This window comes from Stigmatopora argus, chromosome 20, assembly GCF_051989625.1.
Source record: "Stigmatopora argus isolate UIUO_Sarg chromosome 20, RoL_Sarg_1.0, whole genome shotgun sequence".
Lineage (NCBI taxonomy): Eukaryota > Metazoa > Chordata > Actinopteri > Syngnathiformes > Syngnathidae > Stigmatopora > Stigmatopora argus.
The window spans coordinates 2,782,534-2,810,478 of NC_135406.1; the positions used below are offsets into that span (position 1 = coordinate 2,782,534).

Genomic DNA, 27,945 nt, shown 5'->3' on the forward strand with positions numbered 1-27,945 from the left:
CAATTTGCCTTTATTATTCTTATGTAGATTTTGCAACAATGCCATCAAAGTATTCCAATCATCCACTACCCTTGACGGCAACAAATGAAGGGGAAGAAGACGAATGGACCATTCCCAACAGTGGGCTCCAACGATTGGGGTCACCGCGTACAGTGCTCCACGTCCTAGTCCCGTCGACTCTGAATTTAGGCTAGCAACCTCCCGGTCGACACGAGTAGGACATAGACCACCGTTGACGGCTAGCCCAATTGTTGTACGTCTCTGTCAGAGATCAGTCATTCGTCTTCATCCCTTCATCCCTTGCGGTTGATGATTTGAATACTTTTAAGGCATGCTACACCTACAATGGAAACATTTCACTTAACTTGATAACTTCTTCAGCATGGCCTCCTCCAAGTCTTCCGTCAGGGACAAGCAAACGAGATGCAGTGGGCATTAACACACCTGTGCCAAAACCAATTTGCCTAGAAACACGCGAAAAACAAAATAAATAAAGAAAACAATAGAAGTTTAGATTTCAAGTAGACATTTCGAGAAACATGCAGTAGAAAATGATGGCATTTCTTACCTTCCCAATGACTTTAGTGGACGATACGAAGCCACCCAAGCAAAGTCTGAAAAACAATTTAAACTTCGCAATATGAAATGCAACAAATGTCAATTACTTGGCGATGAAAACCAGTGCAAAAGTTAGATCGAACGTGAACACTTGACAGTAGCAGGCCAAACATTTTAAATTCTCTTTTTCCGGTCTAATACATAACTTTCGGGGACATACGTCACATAATTGGCGACGCTGCAGAAATAAATGGAAATTAATACTTTACCTTTTTTTTTGCAGCCACGAATGCGAGTTCTGAAACAACGAAAACAAGCAAGCCATGTTAATAAAATAAAGCTCTTTTGAGCACTAAACATCACGAAAACAAACGTTACTTACATGGCGATGACAAGCTGTCGAAAAGTGCGACCGACAGCTGACATGCGGCCAACTAATTTAATACTTTTTCTGCTTATGTCACTTTCGGACCGTGGACATACGTCATGGACAACGCGTCCTCGTTGATTACTCCACGCTGCAGAAAAAAAATGGACATTAATGACACAAAAACACCGCGGCCATTGACTTTAACTGAGTAACATTCAAAAATTCCAGGGGTGAAAATCACTAACTTGTCAGAGACGAGTGAGGCTGTCGCAATATGGCCGCCAATTCGCACCGCACCACCACCACTTTAACATCTAGGCTGCTTCATGATTTTTATGACGCGCACCTACGTCACTCATAGCCACCGCCCACTAGTCTAAGGGCGCTTTTGGAGTTTGACGTGGCAGTCCGTTCGATCGCTCATCTTCTCATCTTTGCACTTCCCGAAACCACCAGCCGACGCCACCTGAAAGCCAATCGCCAGGTAAATATACCAACAAAACGACATTTACAGGCGTGGCAACACCGATCCCGACGCGCGTGCACGCGCCTGGCCGAGTTTGGATGCGTTGCGAGTTCGAGTCCGTCAAGCTTTTCATCACACAACTTTACGCCAAAAAAAAATAACACTTGAAGACTCTAACGAGATACAATAAATAAGCAACACTAAAGTCCAAATTGTGCTAATAACAACAGCTTTTTTGCTCATTTCTTCCCATTTCGAAACATTTGAAGGCACTCTATCGCATTGACGTGGCAACCGTGGAACCGAAAGGGACTTTGACAAAGGTCAAACGTTCCTTTAAACTACATTTTAACAGAATTATTTCGGATTATATTTAAGCGTTGCCTTTTTAAGAGGATGCATTTATGAAATAACGGGCGCATTGGTCAAATTGCGCTCACTCTCGGGTCACCTGATTAAGTACACATGCATGACAAACCCTGCGTAATCTTTAAATGCTCTACTTATATTATTACTAGACCTCGACCAGTTAATAAATGACAGGCTACAACATCCCTAGCATAATTACATGTAAAGACTTTTTTAGACTAACTACCACAGCACATACTCTATGATACATGGTCATAAATGACTTGACTATTTATGTTTATGCCTATTTTATCTCCCAAAGAGCTAGGTCAAAGTTCAATTTTGTAGACGACGTCATTCCTGTTGACGAAACAGCATTTGCACTTACTGGAGGGAGACTTTCAACGTCGTCTTTGCATGCTCACCAACAGTCCGAGACCAGTTCCTGGTATGAGAAGAGCGTTAAAATGAGTCAGCAGGGTTACGTCGCCGCACCCCCCTTCTCTCAAGCCCAGCCGGGGGGCTACCAAAGCGGATTCGTACCCGGTCCCGTGCAACCCGGGTACGGGCACTATGGAGCAGCACCGCAGACATTCGCAGCGCCTCCCGCAGGTCAGCAACTTCTTGTTTTGGGGGTTAATTCACAATGACACATCTAGTATGCTGCAATTTTAACAGAGGACTTACACCTCATCCAATCATAGTCCTTGTGGTCTTTTCTATGAGAAACCAGACAGTAAGAACCATGACAATGTCTGTTCAGGTGTCCAAAAAGCAGCAATGTCTCCTGGCATGCCTCCGCCTGCCGGGTCCAGGCCGTACAATCCAAACGACGTCCAGAACGGAGCTCCGCCGCAACGGTGTGGATGCGGCCCTGAGGATAAAAAAGACAATTATTACACGGTTCACTCTATTCGGTTTTTGTTTTGTTTGGACTCAGGTACCCAGCTACTTACGGACAGGCTCCACAGGCCCCCTACAACAACGTGGTCTCTCATGCCCCGCCTCCACCCATGCAGCTTACTCACCAGATGAGCGGCATGAACTTGGGCAACTACGGTGAGTCCTCGTCGGCGGGTTTGAGGATGGAACCTAAGGGGGTGGGCCTCTCTTCTCTCAGGCTCCGTTCAGACTCCGCCCTCCGCAACCGGTCCCGTGGCGCAGCAACCTTTCCACGCACCGCCACCTCCGGCCTCCGGTTTGCTCCAAATGCAGCCCCAAATGGCCCCACCTGGCGGGATGTCCATGGCCCCACCCTTCCATGGACCACCCCCTCCCGCTGGCCCAGGAGGGTTCCATCAGCCAGCTCCGGGGCCTCCCAGATACCCACAACAACCAGGTACGTGACCCCCCCTACTACTTTTTCAGACCTTTCACGCTACTCAATGGCCAAAAGGTCCATTTATGGGAGGCCACATGGCGGGACCCCAGCCAGGGGGATTCCCCGCAGGATTGGGCCCACAAGCCGGTCCGCCCCAGAAGAAGCTGGACCTGGACTCCATCCCCAGCACCGTGAGTGATCGGCGCACGCGGCGTTCGTCGATAAAGCGACTCCAGCGGTCGTACGTCGTTTCAGGCCCAAGTGATTGAAGACGACCGAGCCAAACACGGGGGACGAGTCTTCAACACCAACATCAGAGGACAGGTTCCACCTCTGGTCACCACCGAGTTCACGGTCCAAGACCAAGGTACGATCTGGCCTTTTCTCCGGTGGTGGAAAGGTCTCCGTCCCGTTCCTGACCTGACTCCATCTTGGATCCACTCCAGGTCACGCCAGTCCCAGGTTCATCCGCTGCACCACCTACTCGCTCCCGTGTAGCGCCGACCTGGCAAAACAGTGCCGGGTGCCACTGGCGTGCATCGTCAAACCGTTCGCCCGTCTGGCCGAGAACGAGGTCGGTAGCACAAAAAAATAACAGATTATTCAACTTTGTCTGGAGGACACTAGTTCTTTTCTTCTGGACCTACCTCCTTTCGGCTCTCCGGCAGTCTTTGCGCGGTCCTCCGGCCAATGCGGTCTTTCCTCGGCAGGCCCCGTTGCCCTTGGTGGAGCACGGCGAAAGCGGTCCCATCCGTTGCAACCGCTGCAAGGCCTACATGTGTCCGTACATGCAGTTCACGGAGGGCGGGCGCCGCTACCAGTGCGCCTTCTGCAACTGCGTCAACGAAGGTGCCTTTGGAAGGATGACGTCCATTCTACCGCTCCGTTCGTACCTTCACGCTTTGGCGACTCTCCTCAGTGCCCGCCTTCTACTTCCAACATCTGGACCACACGGGCCGACGGGTGGACTTCTACGAGCGAGCCGAGCTCTCGCTGGGTTCCTACGAAATGGTGGCCACGCTGGACTACTGCAAGGTATTTCCCACGCCAGTCATAGGCGCCGACGCATCGTCACACGTATCCTCCACAGAAGAACCAGCTCCCCAATCCGCCAGCCTACATCTTCATGATCGACGTGTCTTACAACAACATCAAGAGCGGACTGGTGGCGCTCATCTGCGAGAAGCTCAAGACGCTCCTGGACGAACTGCCGCGGTGAGTTCCGCGTCTCCGCGACTGTCTCGGCCGCCGCCACGTGACACCGACGGGAACGCCCCGCTCGCCAGGGAGGAGGGCGGCGCCGCCGCCGGCTCGGCCGTCAGGGTGGGCTTCGCCACCTACGACAAGACGCTCCACTTCTACAACGTCAAGAGTTCGCTGTCGCAGCCGCAGATGATGGTGGTGTCCGACGTGGCCGAAATGTACATGCCGCTTCCGGACGGCTTCTTGGTGGACTTCCAGGAGTCCAGGGCGCTGGTCTGCAAGTAAGTGCGGCGCTTCAGTCCGGCGGGGCCGGCCAATCCAAAAGCTGGAAAGCTCCACCTCATGCGTCGTTTGGCGCCACCCACAGCCTCTTGACGCAGATTCCCGACATGTTCGGGGGTACCTGCCAGAGCCAGACGGTCTTTGCTCCGGTCATCCAAGCTGGCTTGGAGGCCCTCAAGGTCGGTCTGGATCCCCGCCGGCCGGGTCCGACGCCGCCGAGTGCCAGGCTTAGCTATCGAACCACTGTTGCCCCCGCCAGGAAGCGGAGCGCAGCGGCAGGCTCTTCATCTTCCACTCGTCCATGCCCATGGCGGAAGCTCCGGGCAAGCTGAAGAACAGGGACGACAAAAAACTGGTGAACACGGACAAAGAGAAGACCCTATTCCAGCCCCTCAAAGGCCCGTACGAGCAGCTGGCCAAGGACTGCGTGGCTCAAGGCTGCGCCGTGGACCTCTTCCTCTTCCCCAACCAGTACGCGGACGTGGCCACGATGGGCGAGGTGCCGTCCCGCACCGGAGGCTCCGTCTTCAAGTACGACAACTTCCAGGTGAGTTTCCCGCCGCGCCACCGCCAACCAGGCTCTTTTGCATCGGACGCCGTGTCGTAGGCGGAGACGGACGGCCAGCATTTCCTGCAAGATCTGAGGAAACAAGTCAGGAAGAACATCGGCTTCGACGCCATCATGCGCGTTCGCACCAGCACGGGTGAGATTGGCCGTGGCGCAACGGCGAGATGCGGGTACCTGACACGGGGACGCGTCTTCAGGTTTCAGAGCCACCGACTTCTTCGGCGCCATCCACGTGAACAACACCACCGACGTGGAGATGGCGGCGGTGGACTGCGACAAAGCCGTGACGGTGGAGTTCAAGCACGACGACGCCCTGAGCGAGGAGACGGGCGCGTTCATCCAGGTGCGCCCCCGGCCCGCCGTTTCCGACCACCGCCAGACTCACCCGTCCGTCGACCTTTCCGCAGTGCGCCCTGCTGTACACCACGGTCGGCGGACAACGGCGCCTGCGCATCCTCAACCTCGGCCTGAATTGCAGCTCGCAGCTGTCCGAGCTGTACAAGAGTTGCGAGACCGACTCCCTGGTTAATTTCTTCGCCAAATCGGGTGAGCGGTCGCGCCGTCGACCAACGGGCGCCACCGCCTTCCTCTTCTGAACCTGCGCAACGTTCGCGCAGCCTACCGAGCCATCCTCAACCAACCCCTGAAGAACGTGAGGGACATCCTAGTCGGGCAGACGGCGCACATGCTAGCATGCTACAGGAAAAACTGCGCCAGCGCCTCGGTCGCCAGCCAGGTACGCCGTCCACGACCGTCGGGATCTTCTCCGTCTTGTGACGGCGGGCGACCCGGTCTTTCAGCTGATCCTGCCAGACGCCATGAAGGTGTTCCCGGTCTACGTAAACAGCCTGATGAAGAGCGCCCCGCTGACGGCTAGCGCCGAGCTAGCCACGGACGAGCGCGCCCACCAGAGGCTGGCCGTCACCGCCATGGGGGTGGAGGACACCCAGCTTCTCCTCTACCCGCGCCTCATCCCCCTGGTACGTGCCGAGACCACCGGGTCCGAGCGGGGCCGACTCAAGGCAATCTTTTCCCAGCACAAGTTGGACGTCGGCGCGGAAACGGTCCCGGTGCGCTGCTCCGAGGAACGTCTGACGGACGGCGGCGTCTTCCTGCTGGAGAACGGCCAGGCCATGTTCCTGTGGCTAGGGCAGGCCTGCCCGCCGGACGTGATCCAGGGGCTCTTCAACGTGCCCTCCCTCGCCCACCTCCAAGAGGACGTGGTCAGTCCACGTCCAGAGTCGAGAATCATCCGCCACGTTCTCTGAAACTGATTTCTCTTCTCGCCAGGACGCGCTTCCCGAGCTGGACAACCCGCTGTCCAAGAAGGTCCGAGCCATCGTGGATGATCTTTTGGAGAGGAGGCCCCGGTCCATGAAGGTAGTAAGCCCCTCCCATTGAACGTTTTCTGTGGCCGAGTTAGCCCGGTTTGGAAGCGGATGCATTTTTTTTTCCAGCTTCACGTGGTGAGGCAGAAGGACAAAGGCGAGATGAAGTTCCGCCAATTCCTGGCGGAGGATAAAGGACTGCACGGCGGCCTCTCCTACATGGACTTCCTTTGCTACGTTCACCGGGAGATCAGACAATTACTCACTTGAATGCAAATGAAGATGAAGTGGAGAAAAGTGACATTTTATCCAGCCAAGTGCCTTTTTTTTTTCTACCTTCCTCATTGGCTGGCTTTTGCTGATCGAGGAAACTGTTCATCTTTTTTGTTTTGTTTTATAAAGAACTCATCATTGATTGGACGTCCATCACGGTCTATTTGTTATGATAACGCAAGTGCCAGTTTATTTACAATAAAATGCCGATAAAAGGGAATTTGTGCTGTAAAACGGTGCACACGACGAGGTTAAATTTTGCTGCCTTCTTTTATGTGTACACGAAATATTTTGCCTTGGAAATTACATTTGGCTGCCTCTTTTGTTTTTATTAAAAGTAAACCTCTGGTTATTGAGTCCATTTTTTCTAAAAGAAATACTCTAAAGTGTTGTTAGAAGCCTCTACCAGAGTATATTAGTGTTATTTTCTTTATCATATCAATGTACTTATTCAAAATAAATATTCTATATTTAAAAGACTAATCTACTTTTTTGTGGGGATGCTTTTAAAGAAACAAAATTGTCACTTGCCTTACAAAAAGATTTGGGATTGGATGGAAAAAGCCTTGGTGTGTCCTCACTTTAACGCCACCAGGGGCACCAGAGCACTAATAAAAGGAACGAGCTGGAACAGGCAATATTTTGCAGCCGTTTCTAGAAAGGGACATTGAAAAAGTAGATATGGAACCGTTTATTTTCACCACAGCATATTTACAGAATAGCGGCATGACGTCATCAGTAGTTGCCCTTACCTATCTCGAGAAAACACACAATTTTGTTTGGAGATTTCATGAAATAAAGTGAAATGAAACATACCTGCAGAGACGACTTTAGCAATTCCCCCCTCGTCTACATTTAAACCGCCACAGAACAGGGAGCTAAATCATCCAAATAATACCTCCAATGGTCATCCATAAACATACATTTCTATCCACAACCTTTTAAATCAGGTCTTTTTATGCTGAGAAACACAAAGATGGCGGTCATTAATATTCACCTGGTGGGAAAACAAATGGCTAAAATGCGCTAAGTTGACATTTCCAGAGCGTCGGGAGGTGGAATCCAACTTAGAGGACGTTCTCAAAGAGGTGCATGGAACGCATGATGTTTTCATCCTGCGACCGAGCAAATACGAGCGCTTGTAAATCTCCAGAACCAAAAATCCCACGCGGCGTCCCCACTTACATTTTGGCAGCAGTCGATGAACTCTTCCATGGTTACCACGCCATCTTTGTTCTTATCCATCTTCTGTCAAAAAAAGGAGAACCGAGATGAACGTTCATCGAACGGCCTTTCCAACTGGTACTCGGACGTTTCGCCGAAAGACGTTTGGCCGACGGACAGTTCGCCGAACGGATATTTGGCCGAAACGGGATTCGCGCACTCGCCCCACCCCCGGATCGTGTGTGTACATGTTTTTCAACCTCGGCCGTTACAGATAACATTCATTTAGGAATAACAAGGGCATGTACTGCCCCCCGCTAGACATATTTCTAAATACAAGTACATACTACAGTGTGCTGCCCATTTTTTATATTTTTTATTTTATCCTTGCGTTTAAAGTAGTAGCCATTTGGAGATCACGCAGAACAGTACGTGACAGAAGAAATAGAGAAAATAAAGTAGTAGTAACAGTAAGTACTACTGTAATGAAATTGTAAATCCAGAAATCCTACTCCAGAAAATTTACACCAGCATAGAAAACGTTGAGATTAATCTTTGAATTAAGGTTCTCAGCTAATCATTTTGAATATATTTTTCCTAAAATAATGGCAAATTATTTAAAATTAAACTAGAAGTAAAAGTGTGTTCCATGGCATTTTCAGGTATTTTTCTCTAAGTCCTCTAGTCTGTCCAAAGCACTTAGAATTTCACATAAGTCTTTTAGTGTTGTTTTTTCTCAGTGTCAGACATCAATCCCCAGCTTTGATAAATTACATTGCGTGTCCAAATGGCTACTACTTTAAATGCAAGGATAAAATAAAAAATATAAAAAATGGGCAGCACATTGTAGTACGTACTTGTATTTAGAAATATGTCTAGCAGGGGGCAGTACATGCCCTTGTTATTCCTAAATGAATGTTATCTGTAACGGGCCGTATATGGCCCGTGGGTCGAGGTTGAAAAACATGTACATACACGAGCCGGGGGCGGGGCGAGCGCACAAATCCCGTTTCGGCGAAACGTCCGTTCGGAGAACTGTCCGTCGGCCAAACGTCCGTCGGCGAAACGTCTTTCGGCGAATCGTCCGGTCACATTCCAACCGATTAGACGTCCGTCCCCGTGAACGCCAGACAAAACCCCGAGACTCACCTGGAAGAATACGTCGACGTGCTGACGCGGCGTTTCCTCCCTCAGCGCGGGGTACGTGCACTTGCCCATCATGTCGTAGATGGCCTTCATGACGTCCAGCATCTCCTGAGGGAGCAAACGCTTCCGTGACCATGGGGTCGAGGGGGCGGAGTCCACCCCAAACGCTCCCTCACCTCTTTGGTGATGTGACCGTCTTTATTGATGTCGTAGAGGTTGAAGGCCCAGTTGAGTTTTTCCCGAACGCTGCCGCGCAGGAGGACGGAGAGTCCGGCCACAAAATCTTCAAAGCTCACCGAGCCGTTGTGATCGGCGTCAAAGGCGTTGAACAGGAAGTGAGCGTACGTCGACGCGTCTGGGGACAGCGCGCCGACTTTTTGACTCTGCTCCGAAAGGAGCTTTTATGAGAGAGAACTCACCTCCTTGAGGGAAAAATTGGGCGTAAATGTCTTTGAAGGTGTCTTCGTTGACCACGCCGCTTGGGCATTCCTGGAAGACATTTTCATACCTGTCAACCTCTGCCGATAACTGCCCTTATAAATGATTATGATTCCCCTTACAAAGTACGAGTCGTACGGTGTTTGTAAGGTTTTTGGGGGGTTTGTAAGGGGAATCATAATCATTTATAAGGGCACTTATCGGCAGAGGTTGACAGGTATGTATTCATGAAAAAATTCCATTGAATTGTTGCAGGTGACGCTACTAACGGAGCGCCTAACAATCGCACTTACGTTCTTAAAGCCACGGTACAGGATTTGCAGCTCCTTGCGCGAAAAGCGCGTCTGCGCCTCTAGCTGTCCCAGTCCTTCGGGGCGGTGGCGGACGGCCGACAGCTCCAGCTCGTCTTCCACGCTGTCTGGAGGAGAAACCAGACCACACTAAAACTCATTGGTCCGTTGGGAAAAGCGGCGGAAAGGGTCGCCCGAAATTCATTCGGTGACTAAAAACCTGGAGAAAATTTAGGTCACGGCGGCCGTGCGTGGCTCGGGAAACACTCGCTTAAAACTCGGCCGTCAGCGAGATTTTTCCTTTTTTTCTTCTTCTTGGCAACAGAACTTAGCTTAGCAAAATTGAAGCGGGTGAAACAAAAAGCTCAGCAAAACGTAACGAGCGCCGCTTTGCAGACGACGGCACAAAGCTTGGACAATCGCAAAGGCCCACGAATCAACCCGGGTCTGACACCCTTGATCTACGGCACAGGTGTTAAAGTGGCGGCCCGGGGGCCAAATCTGGCCCGCCGCATCATTTTGTGCGGCCCGGGAAAGTCAATCATGAGTGCCGACTTTATGTTTTAGGATCAAATTAAAATGAAGAGTATAGATGTATATTAAATTTCCTGATTTAACCCCTTTTAAATCAGTAATTGTCATTTTTAATCCATTTTTTCTGTGTTTTTAGTTCAAAAATCCTTTTGTGAAATCTAAAAATATATCAAAAAAGCTAAAATAAACATTGTTTTAGATCTATAAAAAAACGAAATATTCAGGGCTTTTAATCCAGTTCTTGTATTTTTTGAATCCATTTTTTCTGTTTTTAGTTCAAAAATCATTTGGTAAAATCTAAACATATATTTAAAAAAAAAGCTAAAATAAACATTGTTTTAGATCTATAAAAAAACGGAATATTCAGGGCTTTTAATCCAGTTCTTGTAATTTGTTAATCATTTTGTCTGTGTTTTTAGTTCAAAAATCATTTTGTAAAATCTAAAAATATATTTAAAAAAAGCTAAAATAAACATTGTTTTAGATCTATACAAAACGGAATATTCAGGGCTTTTAATCCAGTTCTTTTAATGCATTTATACAAATAAAAAAATCTAAATATTATATCTAAAATGGTCTGGCCCATATGAAACCGAGTTGACGTTAACGCGGCCCGCGAACCAACTTGACTCTGACACCCCTGCCCTAGCCAAAAGGGATTGGACACCTAGCGCTTCTGAAACCGAGACGAGAGTGGGAGTGTCTGCCAGGCATTTTTGGGGACAACTTGAAAGGATTTTTTGCATCTCAAGGAGAGCCGTCTAATGAGTTGCAAAATTCCCGGAGATCCAAACATTCCCATCCCCAACGTCCTCTCATTAAATCAACCTGCGGCTCATTTTCTGCCTTTTAATGAGCCCGGACGGCTTTGGAATTGGGTCGTCCGTCCGTTCGCCGCCCGTCGTTTTGCCTACCCGCGGAAATCGATGACGCCAGACGACCCGCCGCGGGAAAATCAAGCATCTGATGAGCATGTCGATCCCGATGAGAAGCTTCAAAAAAAAATCTTTGGACAATTATGGAAGTGGCAGGAGGGTCGATAATGCTAGACATTTAGCCTTTAATATCAGATAATTACTTTTTGGGGGACTTGTTTGATTGGATTACATATTAAGTTCTGGCTACATTCTTCTTTTTAAGTCTGTGAGGTCACAAAATAATCAAGTCAGTTCAATCAACAGGCCCATTTTTTAAAATACATTCAACCCTATGTAAAATCACATGTCGATTTAGATTATATAACACTTTGTTGTTGACATTTCCTAATATTGATATAACACCCCCAACCCCCCAAAAAGCAAAAAGTCCAAATACTACAATTGGAGGTCCAATGGGGGCCACCAAATATTGTTTTTTTTTCCACCTAAGGCGAATGCAATCAAAACATTTAAGGGCAGAAAAAGATTCTCGTTGTTAAGGATTTGGGGTCGAGGTTCGCGGTACACGGTCTTTTGGTCGTCCGGAAGGTTATTGATAATTACCATTGAAATCGTTGCTCAAATTCCCTAAATACAAACTGCAAATGACTATTTAGTCATACTTAATCCCTTAGTAATTATTAGGCTAAATAAAAGCTCCAAATTTCCCGGACTTTTATTGTTTTTTGTTGGAGAACTTGTGAAGACCCTGACTGACGTCGCTTCTTAAAGGGACAACACATGTACATACAAACTCTTCTACACTCAGTGAAACTGCTCATGGCCATTGTTGGCTTTTATTGATGCGTAGACCGTGTTGTTTTACCTTGTTTTGGCGCTGCTCTTTTGGTCACCCGTTGTCGCGGTCCGGGTGACCAAAAGACTGCGACCAAAAGACCAACAACCAAAAGACCAGCGACAAAACAAGGTAAAACAACATGGTCTATGCATGAATAAAAGCCAACAATGGCCATGACCAGTTTCACTGAGAGTATAAGAAGAGTTTGTATGTACATGCGTTGTCCCTTTAGAAGCGACGTCAGTCCGTCAGGGTCTTAACAAGTTCTACAAAAAAAAAACTATACAAGTCCGGAAAATTTGGAGCTTTTCTTTAGCCTAATAATTACTAAGGCATTAAGTATGACTAAATAGTCATTCGCAGTTTGTATTTAGGGAATTTGAGCAACCATTTAAATGCTAATTATCAATAACCATCCGGGCGACCAAACGACCGAGCACCGGTTGGAACGGTGGTCTTCTTACCCTCCGAGAAGTGGACGATCCCCAGGAGGTGCAAGAGCTTGACGGAGGCGAAGAGGAGCAGCACGATGCCCACCGTCTGCAGCCCCTCCGTCTCCCAGACGGCGCCCCTCTCCGACCACTCTCGGCCCCCGTCCCCCCAGCCCGAACCCGAGTCGGAGTCACCGGCCGGAGCCACCGCCGCCTCGCCCCGGGGGCCGGCGCTCCAATTCCCACGGGCGCACGGGCCGGACGCCCCCCGACACCCGCTCCCTAAATCCAGCGCGGCGGCCCAAGATCAGAGGCGGTCTGCTCGCCAAAGCGACGGCATGGCGTCCAAAGCAAACTCTGCTCTGGCACTTTCCAAGCGCCGAGCCATGAGGAAAGAAGGGAGGGAGGGACGGTACGAGGCGGCGTGGGGAGGGGGGTGAGAACTGGGAGGGGTGACGTCCTGACGACGCACTGCTGGATTACACTTCATCCATCATTTGGATTTTTTCCTTACAACACATTTTGTAAGGGAAAAGCAAATAATGCGCTTCTTTGTAATTGTTTCGGGCCAAAAAACAACGCCAATTAAAGGTTAAAAGAGCCGTGAAACACCCCGCCAAGTGGCTTTACAAGACCACGTTTTGGGAGAAGAGCCTCGGTCTGATTTACGGTCTGACGGTGAGGCGGTCCAGACGATGGGGAGACATAAAAACTAGCGGCAAAGCTCATCGACGCTGGCAGAAAAATCCATAACATTTCATTTGAGCTAATCCCATTTTAACGGCCAAATCTTTTCCATTTAAAAGATAAAAAGGCTCCTATTTGAAAGGGGGCTCCAAAAAAGTCCTATACAGTGGTACCTCGACCTACGATCAGCTCTTGGTACGATGGATAAAGTCCCCCCTGTTTGGTCTGTTCGACTTATAGTCCAAAGAATACGTTTCTTTTGAAAGTTCGGAATAATAAAAGCACAAAGATATTTGTTTTCCGGTCAATATAAGGCTTTTTTAAAAATGTAAAAATCATTTTTGAGTCAAGTAAGCACTTTGTTTCAATAGCTACACGCTAATCGCTGTGCTCAGACGTTTTCTTTGTCATTGGCCAAGAGAAAAGCCAGGAAACAATGCCGCCCGCCCACTCAGACAAAAAGACATAAAGAGACGGGCTAGAAAAACGGCAGCGTTTTTGCTGTCTAATTGCCTCAGGTGAGCAATCAAGACTCTTGGCTAACATCATCAGCCCAGCGTGTCGCGTCAATCAATCCGCACGCCATCGCCGGCGAAGCTCATTAGCGCCTTTGAGACAAGCGACAACCTCGGCACACTGACAATAACACAAATATCCACAAATTTGGAATGCGCCCGTGTTTACTCAATGTGCAAGAACTGGAGAACAATTCAAACATAGAATATTCGCAATTTATTAGTCATTTATGATGCTAAACTAGGATGGTTCCATCCCAGCTAGCCTATTTTAAACATACTGTTAGCGTCAAAGTGATCGTAAAAAATAGCATCAGATATAACGGAGAAAAATATTAATTGGTGTTGATTTGATTGGGACTTAAAGCGCCATAACTTCGAGTAGAGGCAAGCATTTGTAGGCATCTCGTTACCATGGTAACCTCACGCACGCGCGAGTCTACATCTGCGAACTGGAGTAACAAATGTGGCGCCTTAAATCACGCTTCTCGTTTGCAAAGAGTCAAACAAGGTGCAAAACGCCGTTGGATTCTGTCACAAAGCTGCTACCTAGAGGAGAAAGAAGGAACTACAAAATACGCGCAAACAGCCGCCGATGTACGTACGCGAGGTACGACGACGGCAAGCGCTATGGCGCCGTTCAGGGTTGGGTAAGAACAGTGGCAGTCCGTGCATTTTCTCGTAGCGCCTTCAACAAATCAATCCAAGCCTCAAAAACTATTTTATGGCTATAAAACCTCTACTGCAGCTACAGCTGCGACACAAAACAATTATCAATGCACAACAATGGGGTAAAATCCACGTCCTAGCAGCATTTAATGATTAAATACAAACACTGGAGCTTTTCAGATATCAGAACTTGGCCCACAATTGAAATATTATTTAGGGTTATAGCCATATTTTACTCACCAAAAATCCTTTTTAACTGCACACAATATCCATCCTCCTTTCTTTCTTCCTTCTTTTCTAACGCTATCGAAGCTAATGCTGAAATTCGAGCCTGTCCTGTCGTATTTCTGGCATAGTCCGTCTTGAAAATGGCTTTAAATCAACAGAACAATATATTTGCTTGTGCAGCTCGCTACAAATACAGTTTGCTAGCTCTGGCTAATCACTAGCCAATCATAGTCAGTGAAAGCGACGCCGTATCCCTATGCCTGCGACAATGCATTGTGGTGTTGCCAACTCGAAATCTGATTGGTTAAAGCAACAGTCTTATCGACGCTTGTTTAATGCAGCAGAGCCTGCAGAACTGATTGTGAAGGCCTTGGGGCAGATTTCTGACCCTGGCAACAAATAATGGCTGATATGTGATTGGTTAAATGCTTCAATATGAAAACACACATCTGGAAGCAGTGTAAAATATGATTCAGATATTTCTTAGGCCAGCAGAGAAGGCCTTCAAGGACCTGACGGCCCGCCACTGGGTTAGAACCCCACCTTATTATTGGAATCGATATCAATATACGGTCCGTCCCAAGTCGAAATTGCTCCAGACGGAGAGGCGGCACGGCGAGCCGGGCGCCTCCGCCAAGAGCCAGCTTGACAAACGTTGGCGCCACGCTGGCTTGCGAACACGGCTAATGACAAAGGGCGCGCAAACGCTCGCCATCTGCGAACCAGGGAGGCGGGCCTCGTCATCGGCCGGAGCGCTCGCCGTGGCGGCCCATCTGCTCCGGCTGGGCGGCGGTAGCGATAAAAAAGAACCAAACGCGGCTCTCCACTCAGGTTTGTTTACACGGGGGCCGTCGGAGGGTCATTGGAACGCTCACTCCCACGCCGGGGAAAGACAAACGTTGAAAGGAGGAGCGTGTGGGGGGGCTCGTGACCCCGAAAAATGGCCGCTAAGTGCCTCTCTGAACAATTCGCCATAGCGGCGTAACGGCGTATTTTCCACTGAAAGACAAAATAAAGCAGACTGGACTATCCTGTTGTGCTTTTCCATAAAAACGGAGCAATGTTGGCAAACAATACTTATTTGGAGGAAAAAAACGGGTCTCATTTTGGTAAGCACTTCCGTCGTCTTATATTAGCGTTAGGCTAGCGAGAGGACAAAAAAGGATGATTTAAAAAAGCATCACAACACCACAAAAGCCTACAGTGGTACCTCGTGGTACGACGAACATTTAGATCGAATAATTCGCTCGCTATACGATTAAATTTTTTTTTGCCGCATCTCTTTCGTGTATAACTACTATATCTACGAGCACTGAACTATTTATTCAAACGAGTTTCCACCAGGAAACGCGCATGCGCAGGCAAAAAGAGGGCTTTCTGGGTAATGAAGTATACTTGTGCACACAACACCGATAGCCAATGGCACCCTTTCTCAGAATAAAACTTCATTACCCACAAACAATACATGGGTAGGCTGTTATTCCTTCCTTAGCCTGTTAGCTCCCGCGATCGCTCATTCAAGACTACTTGTCGTTGGCAAGTGGTCGTGCGTTAACCTATTGCGAGGACATTTGTGTGCATCATTTTCGGAATATTTTGAAGGAAATACAACAGCAAACAGTCCATCGATAGCGAACGTGAGGGTGGAGGCGTGGCAAACAACTAACCCGTCCAGTTACGAAAAGCTCCACATACGATATCAGTCTGGGAACGATTACAATTGTATGTCGAGGTACCACTGTACTCAACTAATGTCAATCAGAGTATCATATCAGTAAACACAGTCACAGCTAATCGCCACAATGGACCTCTTGTTTATATCTAGCATCTTGATCTAGTAAAAGCGTTGACCCACATTGACAGCAATCCATTCAGAGCGCCATCCTCCCACTTGCAACCATTTGGACACCAACTGATCAACTCTGCAGAGAGACCATGTCATGGATCGAACAAATACTCTTTTATGGCTCAATTCACAAGGGACAAGCGCCTCAAAATATGCCACTTACGGCGCAAATCATTACACCAAAATATCGGTCTTCCTCGCCCATAAACAAACGCCTCCAAAAAACGTAAACAAAACAATTTCACGAGCTGCCGATTTCCAAAGTTTTCGGTCTACCTGCCGGCTTGCGTCTTTGCTTGTGCTGGACCGAGAAGATGACCATTAAAGCGCCCATGTTTCCCCGCTCGCCACCACCGCCGCCGCCGCCAGGGTTCTCAAAGTCCCGCTCGGATTCCACTCGCACTTTTGCCTCCCACGCTTTTGAGTGATGCCTCGACGTTGGAGTGGGTGAGGGAGAGAGAGAGAGAGAGAGAGAGAGAGAGAGAGAGAAAGTTCCTCACGTGGGCGACCATTTTGGAGTTTTTGAGGGTTTTTTTTGTTGCTAAACCCTTTGTCATGGTTTAGTTTGAAATATAAACTAGACATCAAGTGTCAGGATTTTTTTTAAGAATGAAAAGATATTGAATGAGAAGCTATCCTTAACAAATATTTCGAATTTGGGCTTCTTTTTTTAGGAAAAAAAAAAAGATATGATCAGATGAAGAAGGGACGGCCAAAAAAAATCCAAGTGTACTGTTAGTGTATAGACGCTAGAAGGTGCAGTTGCTGTATTTTCAGCCAGCTTTGAGACAAAACAGGATTTTGCTCCCTAGCCCTAGCACTACATATAATTTGGTTCCCTTTTTTTCGATAAAGACGAGAAACCTATTGTAAATACAGACGCTCCCCTACTTACGAACGAGTTAGGTTCCGAGCGATTGTTCATAAGTGGAATTTGTTTGTAAGTTGATTCAGTGGTATATTTTGTATTATTATTTATGTTTAAGGCCTATATAAGTATATTTACTTATAATATAACGCTCCTCTACTTACGAACGAGTTAGGTTCCGAGCGATTGTTCATAAGTTGAATTTGTTTGTAAGGCCTATATAAGTAAATATACTTATATAGGCCTTAAACATAAATTATAATACAAAATATAGCACTGAATCAACTTACAAACAAATTCAACTTATGAACAATCGCTCGGAACCTAACTCGTTCGTAAGTAGGGGAGCGTCTGTATTTACAATAGGTAAATAGGTATTTACTTATTTACAATAAGTAAATATACTTATATAGGCCTTAAACATAAATTATAATACAAAATATAGCGCTGAATCAACTTACAAACAAATTCAACAGCTTAGGTTTAACCAAGGTTTATATAAGTACATTTGTATGTTTAAGGCTTGTATAAGTAACACGCATTGGTTTTTACTAAAAAACATTTAATAAAATTGAGAGAATATGTACAGTACAGACGCTCCCCTACTTACGAACATTCAACTTTTCAACATTCAACATACGAACATGTCTGCAAATTGCGTTTAAGTCGAAAAATGTTCATAATTCCAATTTTGTATTTTTTCCGAGTAGTGCTTCTTTCCGCCGCTAAAACGCCTGGTGCTGTTTTTGCAAATGTTTAATAGTTTTAATTGTATGCTGGGAAGGTTATATTTATTAACATTTTTTTTACTTCAGATAATTAGGATTTTTATTAAATAATTTCACATTTATACGCAAGTACAATTTTACCAGTTACCAGACCGCCTCAAAAACGCCATCCCGGGAGTATGCTCGCAAAAAGGTCTAACGGGAAAAATATATCCAAAGATTCTAGCGACGCCAGAGGTACATTTTAGCCTACAGGTTAGCGGCGAGCCGTGAAAAGAGCCACATGTGGCTCCCCAGCCATAGCTTCCCTACCCCTGGTTTTACGCAATGACGGCTGAAAAAGAACTTTTGCGGTCTTAATCGACGGCACGCTTCACGCTCCAACGGTCAGCCGCTGCCAGCGAGCCTCGTTTCTGGCGGCGTTAATCCTCGGCGGTGAAAAAAAGAATTACTTTGTGGAAATCTAATTAATGGCGACCATAAAGGAAGAAAAAACACATTGCGTTCTGCTGCGGGAAGCAGCTTTTGGAATGATTCTCAGAGCATTTTTTTTTTTGACCAATCCTGGTCCAGCGAAAAGGAAGGCAGGACCACCTCCGGGAATATTCTTTCAATTTCCAAAGCGTCCCGCGGAGGAGCGTCACGTGCAAAACAAACATGGTTTTCAAGGCGCCTCTATTTACTGGCGCTCTATTTACTCCCCAAAATCTGCAGTTAGAGTTATTTGCTTTCTTTCGCCATCCCAAATTGCATCAGGAGGCGGGACTCCGCATACATACTTGCGCAGGGGAAAAAAAAATAACAATAAAAACGTCCCTGACGGCCATTTTCTCTTGGTCCGCGACCACCACACGTTAATGGCATCGCAAATCAGAGATATTTTTTTTGGGTGCCGAGACGTACGTTTCGGCAGTGGCGGTCCGTGGATTTTCTCGTAGCGCCTTCAACGGGTAAAATCCACTTCCTAGCAGCATTTTATGATTAAATACAAATACTGGAGCTTTTAGACATCAGAACCGGGCCCGGAGTATCATTTCCCCGGGAAAAGACAGCGATGGACGTCAATGGTGAAACGCCAAAAATTAAACTGGGGTAAAATCCACTTCCTAGCAGCATTTAGTGATTAAATACAAACACTGGAGCTTAAATACAAACACTGGAGCTTTTTAGATATCAGAACCGGGCCCACAATTGAAATATTATTTAGGAATATAGCCATATTTTACTCACCAAAAATCCTTTTTAACTGTACACAATATCCGTCCTCCTTTCTTTCTTCCTTCTTTTCTATCGCTATCGAAGCTAATGCTGAAAGTTGAGCCTGTCCTGTCATATTTCTGGCATAGTCCGTCTTGAAAATGGCTTTAAATCAACACAACAATATATTTGCTTGTGCAGCACGCTACAGATACAGTTTGGTTGCTCTGGCTAATCACCAGCCAATCAAAGTTATACAGAATACAGAATATAATCAAAGTTATACGGAATACATCAAACGTAACGCCGCGACAAACCTCGTGGAACAAAACGGGGTTCGAGCCTCGCCGCAAGGGAGGCAACAAATGAATAAATGCGCCACTAGTCGAGTTGCTTTGCATTTAAATGGAGTTCTCGGCGCGCTCAGACGAGGCAACCAAATATAGAGGCGCTTCAACTGAACACGCGTGTAAACCAGACGTCATTTTCTGCTCAACGAGCGAGCGAGCGCCGGTTCATTTCGTTCCCGCCCGCTCGCTGCCATTGGGACGCATCAATCCGGCGTCCTTGGCCAACCATTAGCGGGCAGCTAACTGGAGAAATTCCTTTTTTTATACACCCGCTCTCCAAAGGATACTCTAACTGAGTCAAGGTTGCCTTTGCGAGACGGCAAATGGCGATGAAACATTTGCTCATTGGCGGGCAAGACCAAAACCAAAACATTCCAAGGGTTCAAGACCAGATGGAGTCAAGACCAAGACCAAAAAGATCAAGACGCAACTGTAGTAAGACAAGACGAGCCATCCTCCCTCCCTCCCACGTTTGGTCTTTCAATCATCTCAGCCGCGAGGGTGACGTCTCTTCGCCGTTCCCTAATTATTCATCTCACGCGGGATGATTCATGAAACGGGAACTACCTTCTTCGTCCTTCAACTGCACCAGTTCCCAAAGCCGGCACAGGGACGTCCTCGCCCGCAGGTATTAAATATTCATTATTTACGTCCGGGCCCGGTGGAACTCGACCTGACCCGTCGGCAAACCAAAGAGAGGCCAACAAAGGAGTCCCGCCCCCAAAACACCAGCACTACTTTCGAGCAAAGTTACCAGAACACCTGCCAACATTTCCAGAAAGAATTCCCGCAGAAATCCCACCCAGACTGGGCACCGCAGAGACATACCTGTCAACCTCTGCCGATAACTGCCCTTATAAATGATTATGATTCCCCTTACAAACCCCCTAAAAACCTTACAAACACCGTACGAGTCGTACGGTGTTTGTAAGGTTTTTGGGGGGTTTGTAAGGGGAATCATAATCATTTATAAGGGCAGTTATCGGCATTGGTTGACAGGTATGAGAATAGCAATGAGCGCCCAGTTGGGGTGTTCGCTTTCAAACTCTTTGCCAAAAGCTGCCCCGTTGCAAAATCCGACTGAATGGTGCAAAGTCAGCAAAGGAATTTTGCCAGCGACTCAAGAACCAACAGAGAAAAAACTGTTTTAATTTAACAAACATGTTGATAAAAACTGAAATTAATCCCAAACTAAATCCAAGTGAAACTACACTGTCAATTACGGTAATTAGCATTCATTTCAAGTGTTTGTCCAACGTCCCGACGGACCGGACGTCATCCGTGACGGCCCGTCGGAGACTCGGCATCCCATCTCGGGCCCGAGGCACGTTAATAAACCACGCGATGCTCGTCGCTATGGTAACTAATGACCGGGTCCTCTCGATTGATTCCTCTTACGTGGCTAATCTGCGTCGATTGGCTTCCGCTTGCGAGCTTTGACCGCGCCGGTGGAGAGAAGCAACCTACCCCGGGACGTCAAGGATAAATAGTACGTACGGGAGCCCCCCTCAACTTCATCGCTGAATTGGAGCAAGCAAAGATGGAGTGCTCGTTTGTCCATGGGACCTACCGGGGTTGAGCGAGCCGGTGATGAGCCGGAACAGGTAGCGGGCCAACTTAAAGAGCTCCCGTTTGCAGCGTTTCCTGCAGCTGGTCTTGGCCGGCGCCGAGAGCGGCCCGTCCCGGCTTTTGCCGGGGACGGCGGCGGCAGCGGCGCGGCGCTCCAGGGTCGGCGGCTCCAGCGTTAAAGGCTGCGGACGCGCACTTTTTTCAAAGGGCTTCGGGAAAGTCTTCTCCTGCCGCACTCTGGCTACCATCTGTGGATGTTTTACCATCGCTGACGGTTGCCATGGAGGTGGGGCCCGATTGGCCGGCGAACGGGAGGAGTCGAGAGGGAGGGAGGGAGGGGAAAGGAGGCGGGAACGCTTCAGAGAGCACATTACGGGCTACTTTGCTACTCGCTTCCTTTTAAGCGCAAACCTTTAGAGGGGACGTCGATGACAACGCCGGAGACGACGCCGGCCTGACCAATCAACAAAACCCACTGGACGTCAAGTGGCGTCAATGGAGCAGGAAAGATTCGGCACATTCGCCGCCAGTCGTCCCAGTTTCAATGAATGGGACGTCTGTCCTTGAGCCATCAAACAACATCAATTTCACGGTGGTATTCTAAGCCGTGAGCAAAACCAGTTCCAGGTGAACTACGGCCATCGGCAAGGCACGCTCCCTAAACACCTCATCTGTCCAAAGTGGCCCAATAAGTCCAAAATGAAACTAAATACATCTACAATACTAGAATATACAACAGCAAACTGGACAGTGAGCAACAACGCTAGCAACTTTAGCTGGTGCGACAGCAATAAGAGCAAAACGTGCGATGTAAACCAGGTTTTTCAGGAATCAAGTTTTTTTTTGTGTGACTGTTGGGGTTATTCTGGGATATTATTATATATGTGCGTATTAATCATTATATGTATGTGTGATACATTAAATCATTATAAGCAGACGAAAGCTCAGTATAACAAGGGCGCCGGCTCCGAGGACATTGAATTGTTTTTAGGACTATTCACCTGACAGATCACCAAGTTCCGGGCCGAGGACTGTTGATCTGAGTTCGCAATGAAGATCTGTGAAGGACACTTAAATTGCTTTGACTTGGATTCCGGCAGATGGCGATAATCAAACTTCCGAAAATACTCGCATATTGTTTCAAAATACTGTCGCTCGTTTCACCTTCTATGGAAATTATTATGCTTACTTGTGCAAATTCTTACGCAGTTGTTTTTGGTTTCCGACCTGATATGCAATTGTTGTTGCAGTTGTTTTTTGACCTTAATTTTGTTATCCGGTTAGCTTATGCAATTGTTTGAATGACATAACCTCAAGTGTTTTGATTATACGCGACTAAATGGACAGAGGAGGATGGATTATGTCAACGATGTTTCTCCTTTTATTAAAGTATATCTATTAATAAACCTATCAAAGACGAAAAATAATGGCGCAAAAGCATTTATTTCCACGACAACAAAACTGGCAAAATGAACGTGGACGGCCCCTCGCTAGGTGAATCATTTACGAGCCCCCCCTCGTCGACGCGCTACTCATTTCAGTTACAACACGCATTCCGCTTCCATTTCGCATCGGCTACTAAATTCACTTTATTGTATTGTGAATGACGTTCAGTTTATGGCAATGACTTTATTGCTATTGCGGTGCTAGATTAGCAACATCAAACTAGCGGTGCGGGGGCAGGATGTGGTCCGGAACGTCGATATTTTTCCCACAACGAAACCGGCGTACGTTGGGAAGAAAGACAATCTTTGTTCCCTTTTTATTTCTTGGTCTCAACCAGCAGTAAACGGTTACATCACTGCTTTCGTAACGACATCCGTCAGATTTTTAATATATGTAAATGCAGTAATAGCGCTCGGCCGGGCCAGGAAAAAAAAACTCCTCCCCCCCCTGCTGAGTAGGCTTTTGTCAGCAAAGATGGAAAGCCCGAGCCTGGCTCGGCATCGAGCGGTTAGGGAAGAGAGATAAGTGAAGGAACGGCGCTTGGCGGGCGAAATGGACGCCCTGGAGCCAAATCCCACTCCGGACTCTTTAGAGAAGGCCGAATCAGGATGAAAAGTCATCCTTCTTCTTTGCAATACGACGCAGAGGCTGATTTTATGGCCGGCGCCTGCGAAACACCGATACTTCGCAGCTTTTTAATTAGCGCTTGATGGACACGCTGAGACTCAGAGAGTTAGAATTTGATCAAGTAGGCCGTCTCTAATAACGATTATAGGAATTGGGAAGAAAAGCACTGTAGAATAATATTTGAATTGTTACAAAATTGCAGTTTGACAGTTTTTATCCACGACGTTTTCGACCGTTTTACTGCCGCTTCCTCAACAACCGCAAATCCTAATAAGCCGATTGCACTTATTCTGAGTAAATGATGAAATAAAAAGCTGTCAGACAAACAAAGTTTGCATGCTTTCACAAGTCGTGACCGGACGTTTCGTCAAAAGACGTTTGGTCCCCCGATGTTTGGTCGACGGGACGTTTGGTCGATCGGACGTTTGGTAGAATGGACGTTTGGTTCGCTCGCTGCCAAATTATGATAGAGTTTACTGTTGATATTTTGATATTAGATATTTAGATATTAAACTCACTCTCTCTCATGATTATAATTTTGAGAGCTGGTTTCAACAGTAACAACCCGGCAACCAAACAACCGTTCTACCAAACGTCCCTTCTACCAAACGTCCCTTCTACCAAGCGTCCGTTCGACCAAGCGTCCGTTCGACCAAGCGTCCGTTCGACCAAACGTCCGTTCGACCAAACGTCCGTTCGACCAAACGTCCGTTCTACCAAACTTCCGTTCTACCAAACGTCCGTTCGACCAAGCGTCCGTTCGACCAAACGTCCGTTCGACCAAACGTCCGTTCGACCAAACGTCCGTTCGACCAAACGTCCGTTCTACCAAACGTCCGTTCTACCAAACGTCCGTTCAACCAAACGTCCGTTCAACCAAACGTCCCTTCTACCAAACGTCCCTTCTACCAAACGTCCCTTCTACCAAACGTCCCTTCTACCAAACGTCCCTTCTACCAAACGTCCCTTCTACCAAACGTCCCTTCTACCAAACGTCCCTTCTACCAAACGTCCCTTCTACCAAACGTCCCTTCTACCAAACGTCCCTTCTACCAAACGTCCCTTCTACCAAACGTCCCTTCTACCAAACGTCCCTTCTACCAAACGTCCGTTCTATCAAACATCCCTTCTACCAAACGTCCGTTCTACCAAACGTCCGGGGACCAAACGTCTTTCGACGAAACGTCCAAGTACCCTTTCAGGTCCATCTCAAGGATCAAGCACCCTCCGTCCAATTGAAACAAGCGTCACAGCGCGCGGCGAGCCGGAAAACTCTTCTCCGCGACCTCCTTTGCTACTTGACCCAATTCCAGGCCGGCCCATGGTCCGCAGGCAGGGTCGACTCAAAGACGGCGCGCCGCCGACACCCCCGGGGGAGACGCCATTAGCAAAACAGAGCACAGACGGACCTGAACCGAGGAGACGTTTCAAGGTCCTCGCCTTCCAAATGACGGACGCACCTCTGCAAATAGCTTGCCGACGGGTTCTATTAGCGTTGGTTCCGTCCGCCCAGTGGATTTTGGACTTAACGACAGGCTGCGTCAACCTTCTGCCGTACTTTTTTGTAAACAAGACCAGCCACTGACGGCGAAAGACCAAGCAAAGTTGCTTTGGTGTTCCGTGTTTTATGGCCGCTGAAGACGCCGCAACATCATCAGGACTAAATTATTTTTAAGGACCAAAAATGACAAATAGCTTGCCTTCCACTCAAAATGGCAAACGCATTTTGGTGCTGTTTCCTAAATTGCAGTTTCAGCAGAAATGATCTACTAATGACCCATTTAAAGGCCACTCATTTAACACCAGAAAAAATATCTATTCACTACATATATACAGTAAACGAAAGATTTGTAGTCTGCTGCCCTCTGCGGGCCAAAATACCAAGCTACAGCTGGATGATCTCAATATCCCCCCTAGAAAACTGTCCAATGCTTTTTTTAACTTAACAATTCTTCCTTAAAATATGCATACACACAACAAAGTAGACTACAGCAATGACATCCTACAATTTAGCCCAGCGGCTCAAATGAATACAACAGGAGCTCTATTTTTACGCTAACAAGCCGAAAATTTACATTTTCCGCATTTTCCCGACTATAAGGCGCACATAAAAGTCTTAAATTTCCTCCAAAATAGACAGTGCGCCTTATAATCCAGTGCGCTTTATATATGGACCAATAATAACAATGATATCACGATAAAATAAAATAAATCAGTCGATAGGGTACACCATCCTCTACAGCTCTCACAACTACGGCTAGCAGCCCCCCCCCCCCCCGACTCTACTATTTTCCCCGTAGAAAAAGTACTGCGCAGTGACTGCTGGGATATGTAGTTCTTTTGTCAATACACCCAATGGATTGTGGCCTGTATACATCGACATCAACACAGTTTTACGAAGCATGGGAGACAGCGTTGGAATAGTTACGCTAGCTACTACTAGCTAAAATTTGCCAATGGATAGTGGCCGCCTGGACGAACGTATAAAACTCAGCGTTTTCGATGACTCGTTTGGACAATTGTTCAATTCGGACACAGAAAATGAGGACTTTGATGGATTTGTGGGTGATGATGACGTGAGTACATTGTAAAATGGCTAAATAAAGTACAACCCAACTCAGTTTTGCTTCTGTTGCCTCTTTAAATACGTGTTTTTAGCGTGTGTCCGTATGTTTAAGCTAGTGTATGTTTTGCCAGCCCTGGCTGCGCCTTTAAATGCGGTGCGTCTTGTGTGTGTGTGTGTCAAATACAGAAATAGCACTCGTTACTGACACTGCAGCTCAAAATACGATCGTGAAAATACGGTACATCTACTTTTGCCAATAAAATATTAAAAAGGATGAAAACATTTCAGGTCGGGTTTGTGTTTGTTTTGTTCCTACCTTTGGGTTTGGGATCCGAGGCCCAGCTGAGGAAGCGCTTGCTTGAGCAGGACTTTCTTGGAGAACCCTTTGCCCGAAGACGCATTGTCCAACGGCGTGTCCATCTGCCCTTTGCAGGACAACGTACACATGGCGCGGCCGATATCTGAGAAGGAAAAAAAATGAGCATTCCTTCTGGCGTTTCCTTCAAGGAGGGCGGAACTTTGCTTACCTTGGCGGTCCATTCGACCAAACGTCCGTTCGACCAAACGTCCGGTCGACCAAACGTCCTTCGACCAAACGTCCAGTCACGATTGATGGCTCCCTCCTGGATTATGGGATGTTCATTTTTGGAACTCCTCCATGTACTGTCTTACTTTAGTCACTCGATGGCACTGCCTTACCACTTTTGGGTTATTGTAAAAAAGGTTGTCATCATAAACAGACAAGTCTATCAGTGTCTTTGCTTAGTCCCCAAAAATATACGAAATAAACATTTGATGTATACTCTGCATCCATATTTCAAACTTCATTGGAATAGAAAGTCCTAATCCAATATTTTTCCCCCTAAAGTATGTAATTAGGAGAATACGACACCTTAATCCCAGCAGCGTGCGATTGGACAACTCTGTCATCCGTCTGTGGAGCTGACGCCATCAAATCACAGCTCAGCACCGGTCCAACGCCACCATTTTGTTGCCTTCCAGGAGAAAGAAAGAAAGACAAGTGCTACTTACACACAAACATTTTCTAGTCAAGTAGTACTCCTACTGTTGTTAAAAACAGCTAACAGCCCTCAACGGGAAAGCGCAAGCGCCACCCACAGGAGCGCTCTTGACTCGCAGCTGGCCCCATTGCGTGCCGCGTATATTTTTTTTGAAACAAAACACACGCACCGTGGCAGATGAAAAGCGGACAGACAGCGTCAGCCTCCTCTTGGCCTGAATGTGCCTGTTGCCATGGTAACAGAACCCCGTTTCAAAGCGGAGGTGCGGAGTTTGTCGTACCTTATCGTCGGAAATGGAGCCACCGGGTGGAAGTCGACGTGTCAACCAAGAGGCGTCCATTTCCTGGAAGAGGAAAAAAAACAATTAATGTTGGCCACACCAAAAAGGCGGCGGGCGGGCGTGACGTCCCATTCCATCTTGGCTTGACGCCGCAATTGATTCAGCGAAAGGCCGTCGGGGAACGTCTTCCGTCGTCCGTCGCAATTAACCTGCTAAATTCCAGCATTCAGGACAGTCAAGAATGAAGAGCATTTGGATAAAAAGAACACCATTTGCTTTTGTGGGCTTAGGGAAACACATTGCGCGGGTTTGATACCGGCGTGCTAGACTATACCCGTGACCGGACGATTCGCCGAAAGACGTTTGGCCGACAGACAGTTCGCCGAACGGACGTTTCGCCGAAACGGGATTCGTGCGCTCGCCCCACCCCTGGATCGTGTGTACATGTTTTTCAACCTCGGGGCGCGGGCCATATACGGCCCGTTACAGATAACATTCATTTAGGAATAACAAGGGCATGTACTGCCCCCTGCTGGACATATTTCTGTTCTATGTAATCGCCAAATGGCTACTACTTTAAACGCAAGGATAAAATAAAAAATTGGCAGCACATTGTAGAACGTACTTGTATTTAGAAATATGTCCAGCAGGGGGAAGTACATGCCCTTGTTATTCCTAAATGAATGTTATCTGTAACGGGCCGTATATGGCCGCGGGCCGAGGTTGGAAAAACATGTACACACACAATCCGGGGGCGGGGCGAGCACGCGAATCCCGTTTCGGCGAAACGTCCGTTCGGCGAACTGTCCGTCGGCAAAACGTCTTTCGGCAAATCGTCCGAGTACCGACTATACCACATTGCTGAAAAGCTAGCGTAGCACTAGAGAAGGGGTCAAAGTGACACACCAACA

The 27,945-nt window shown here is 47.4% G+C and overlaps 2 protein-coding genes across 3 annotated transcripts; one reads left to right on the forward strand and one right to left on the reverse strand.

The window, feature by feature from the left end:
* Positions 1–1,873: 1,873 nt before the first annotated feature.
* Positions 1,874–7,081, forward strand: sec24d (SEC24 homolog D, COPII coat complex component). The gene is made up of 21 exons (XM_077588738.1): positions 1,874–2,354; positions 2,506–2,602; positions 2,683–2,801; positions 2,863–3,081; positions 3,139–3,254; positions 3,319–3,430; positions 3,510–3,637; positions 3,774–3,912; positions 3,983–4,098; positions 4,154–4,278; positions 4,350–4,547; positions 4,634–4,727; positions 4,808–5,095; positions 5,156–5,252; positions 5,314–5,459; positions 5,524–5,662; positions 5,734–5,852; positions 5,917–6,096; positions 6,154–6,339; positions 6,407–6,496; positions 6,574–7,081. The coding sequence occupies exons 1-21, from the start codon at positions 2,012–2,014 to the stop codon at positions 6,712–6,714; spliced, it is 3,192 nt and encodes a 1,063-aa protein (XP_077444864.1). The 5' UTR covers positions 1,874–2,011; the 3' UTR covers positions 6,715–7,081.
* A 312-nt stretch (positions 7,082–7,393) lies between these two features.
* On the reverse strand, positions 7,394–27,381 carry kcnip4a (potassium voltage-gated channel interacting protein 4a). 2 transcript variants are annotated; one of them, XM_077588724.1, is made up of 9 exons: positions 27,035–27,381; positions 26,049–26,727; positions 16,658–16,812; positions 9,759–9,883; positions 9,447–9,516; positions 9,204–9,382; positions 9,031–9,135; positions 7,903–7,965; positions 7,394–7,832 (listed from the first exon to the last, which is right to left on the reverse strand). In XM_077588724.1, the coding sequence occupies exons 2-9, from the start codon at positions 26,270–26,272 to the stop codon at positions 7,785–7,787; spliced, it is 969 nt and encodes a 322-aa protein (XP_077444850.1). In that variant the 5' UTR covers positions 26,273–26,727; positions 27,035–27,381; the 3' UTR covers positions 7,394–7,784. The 2 variants fall into 2 exon arrangements, with proteins under 2 accessions (XP_077444850.1, XP_077444851.1); XM_077588725.1 differs by lacking the exons at positions 16,658–16,812; positions 26,049–26,727; positions 27,035–27,381 and adding an exon at positions 21,095–21,397.
* Positions 27,382–27,945: the final 564 nt, after the last annotated feature.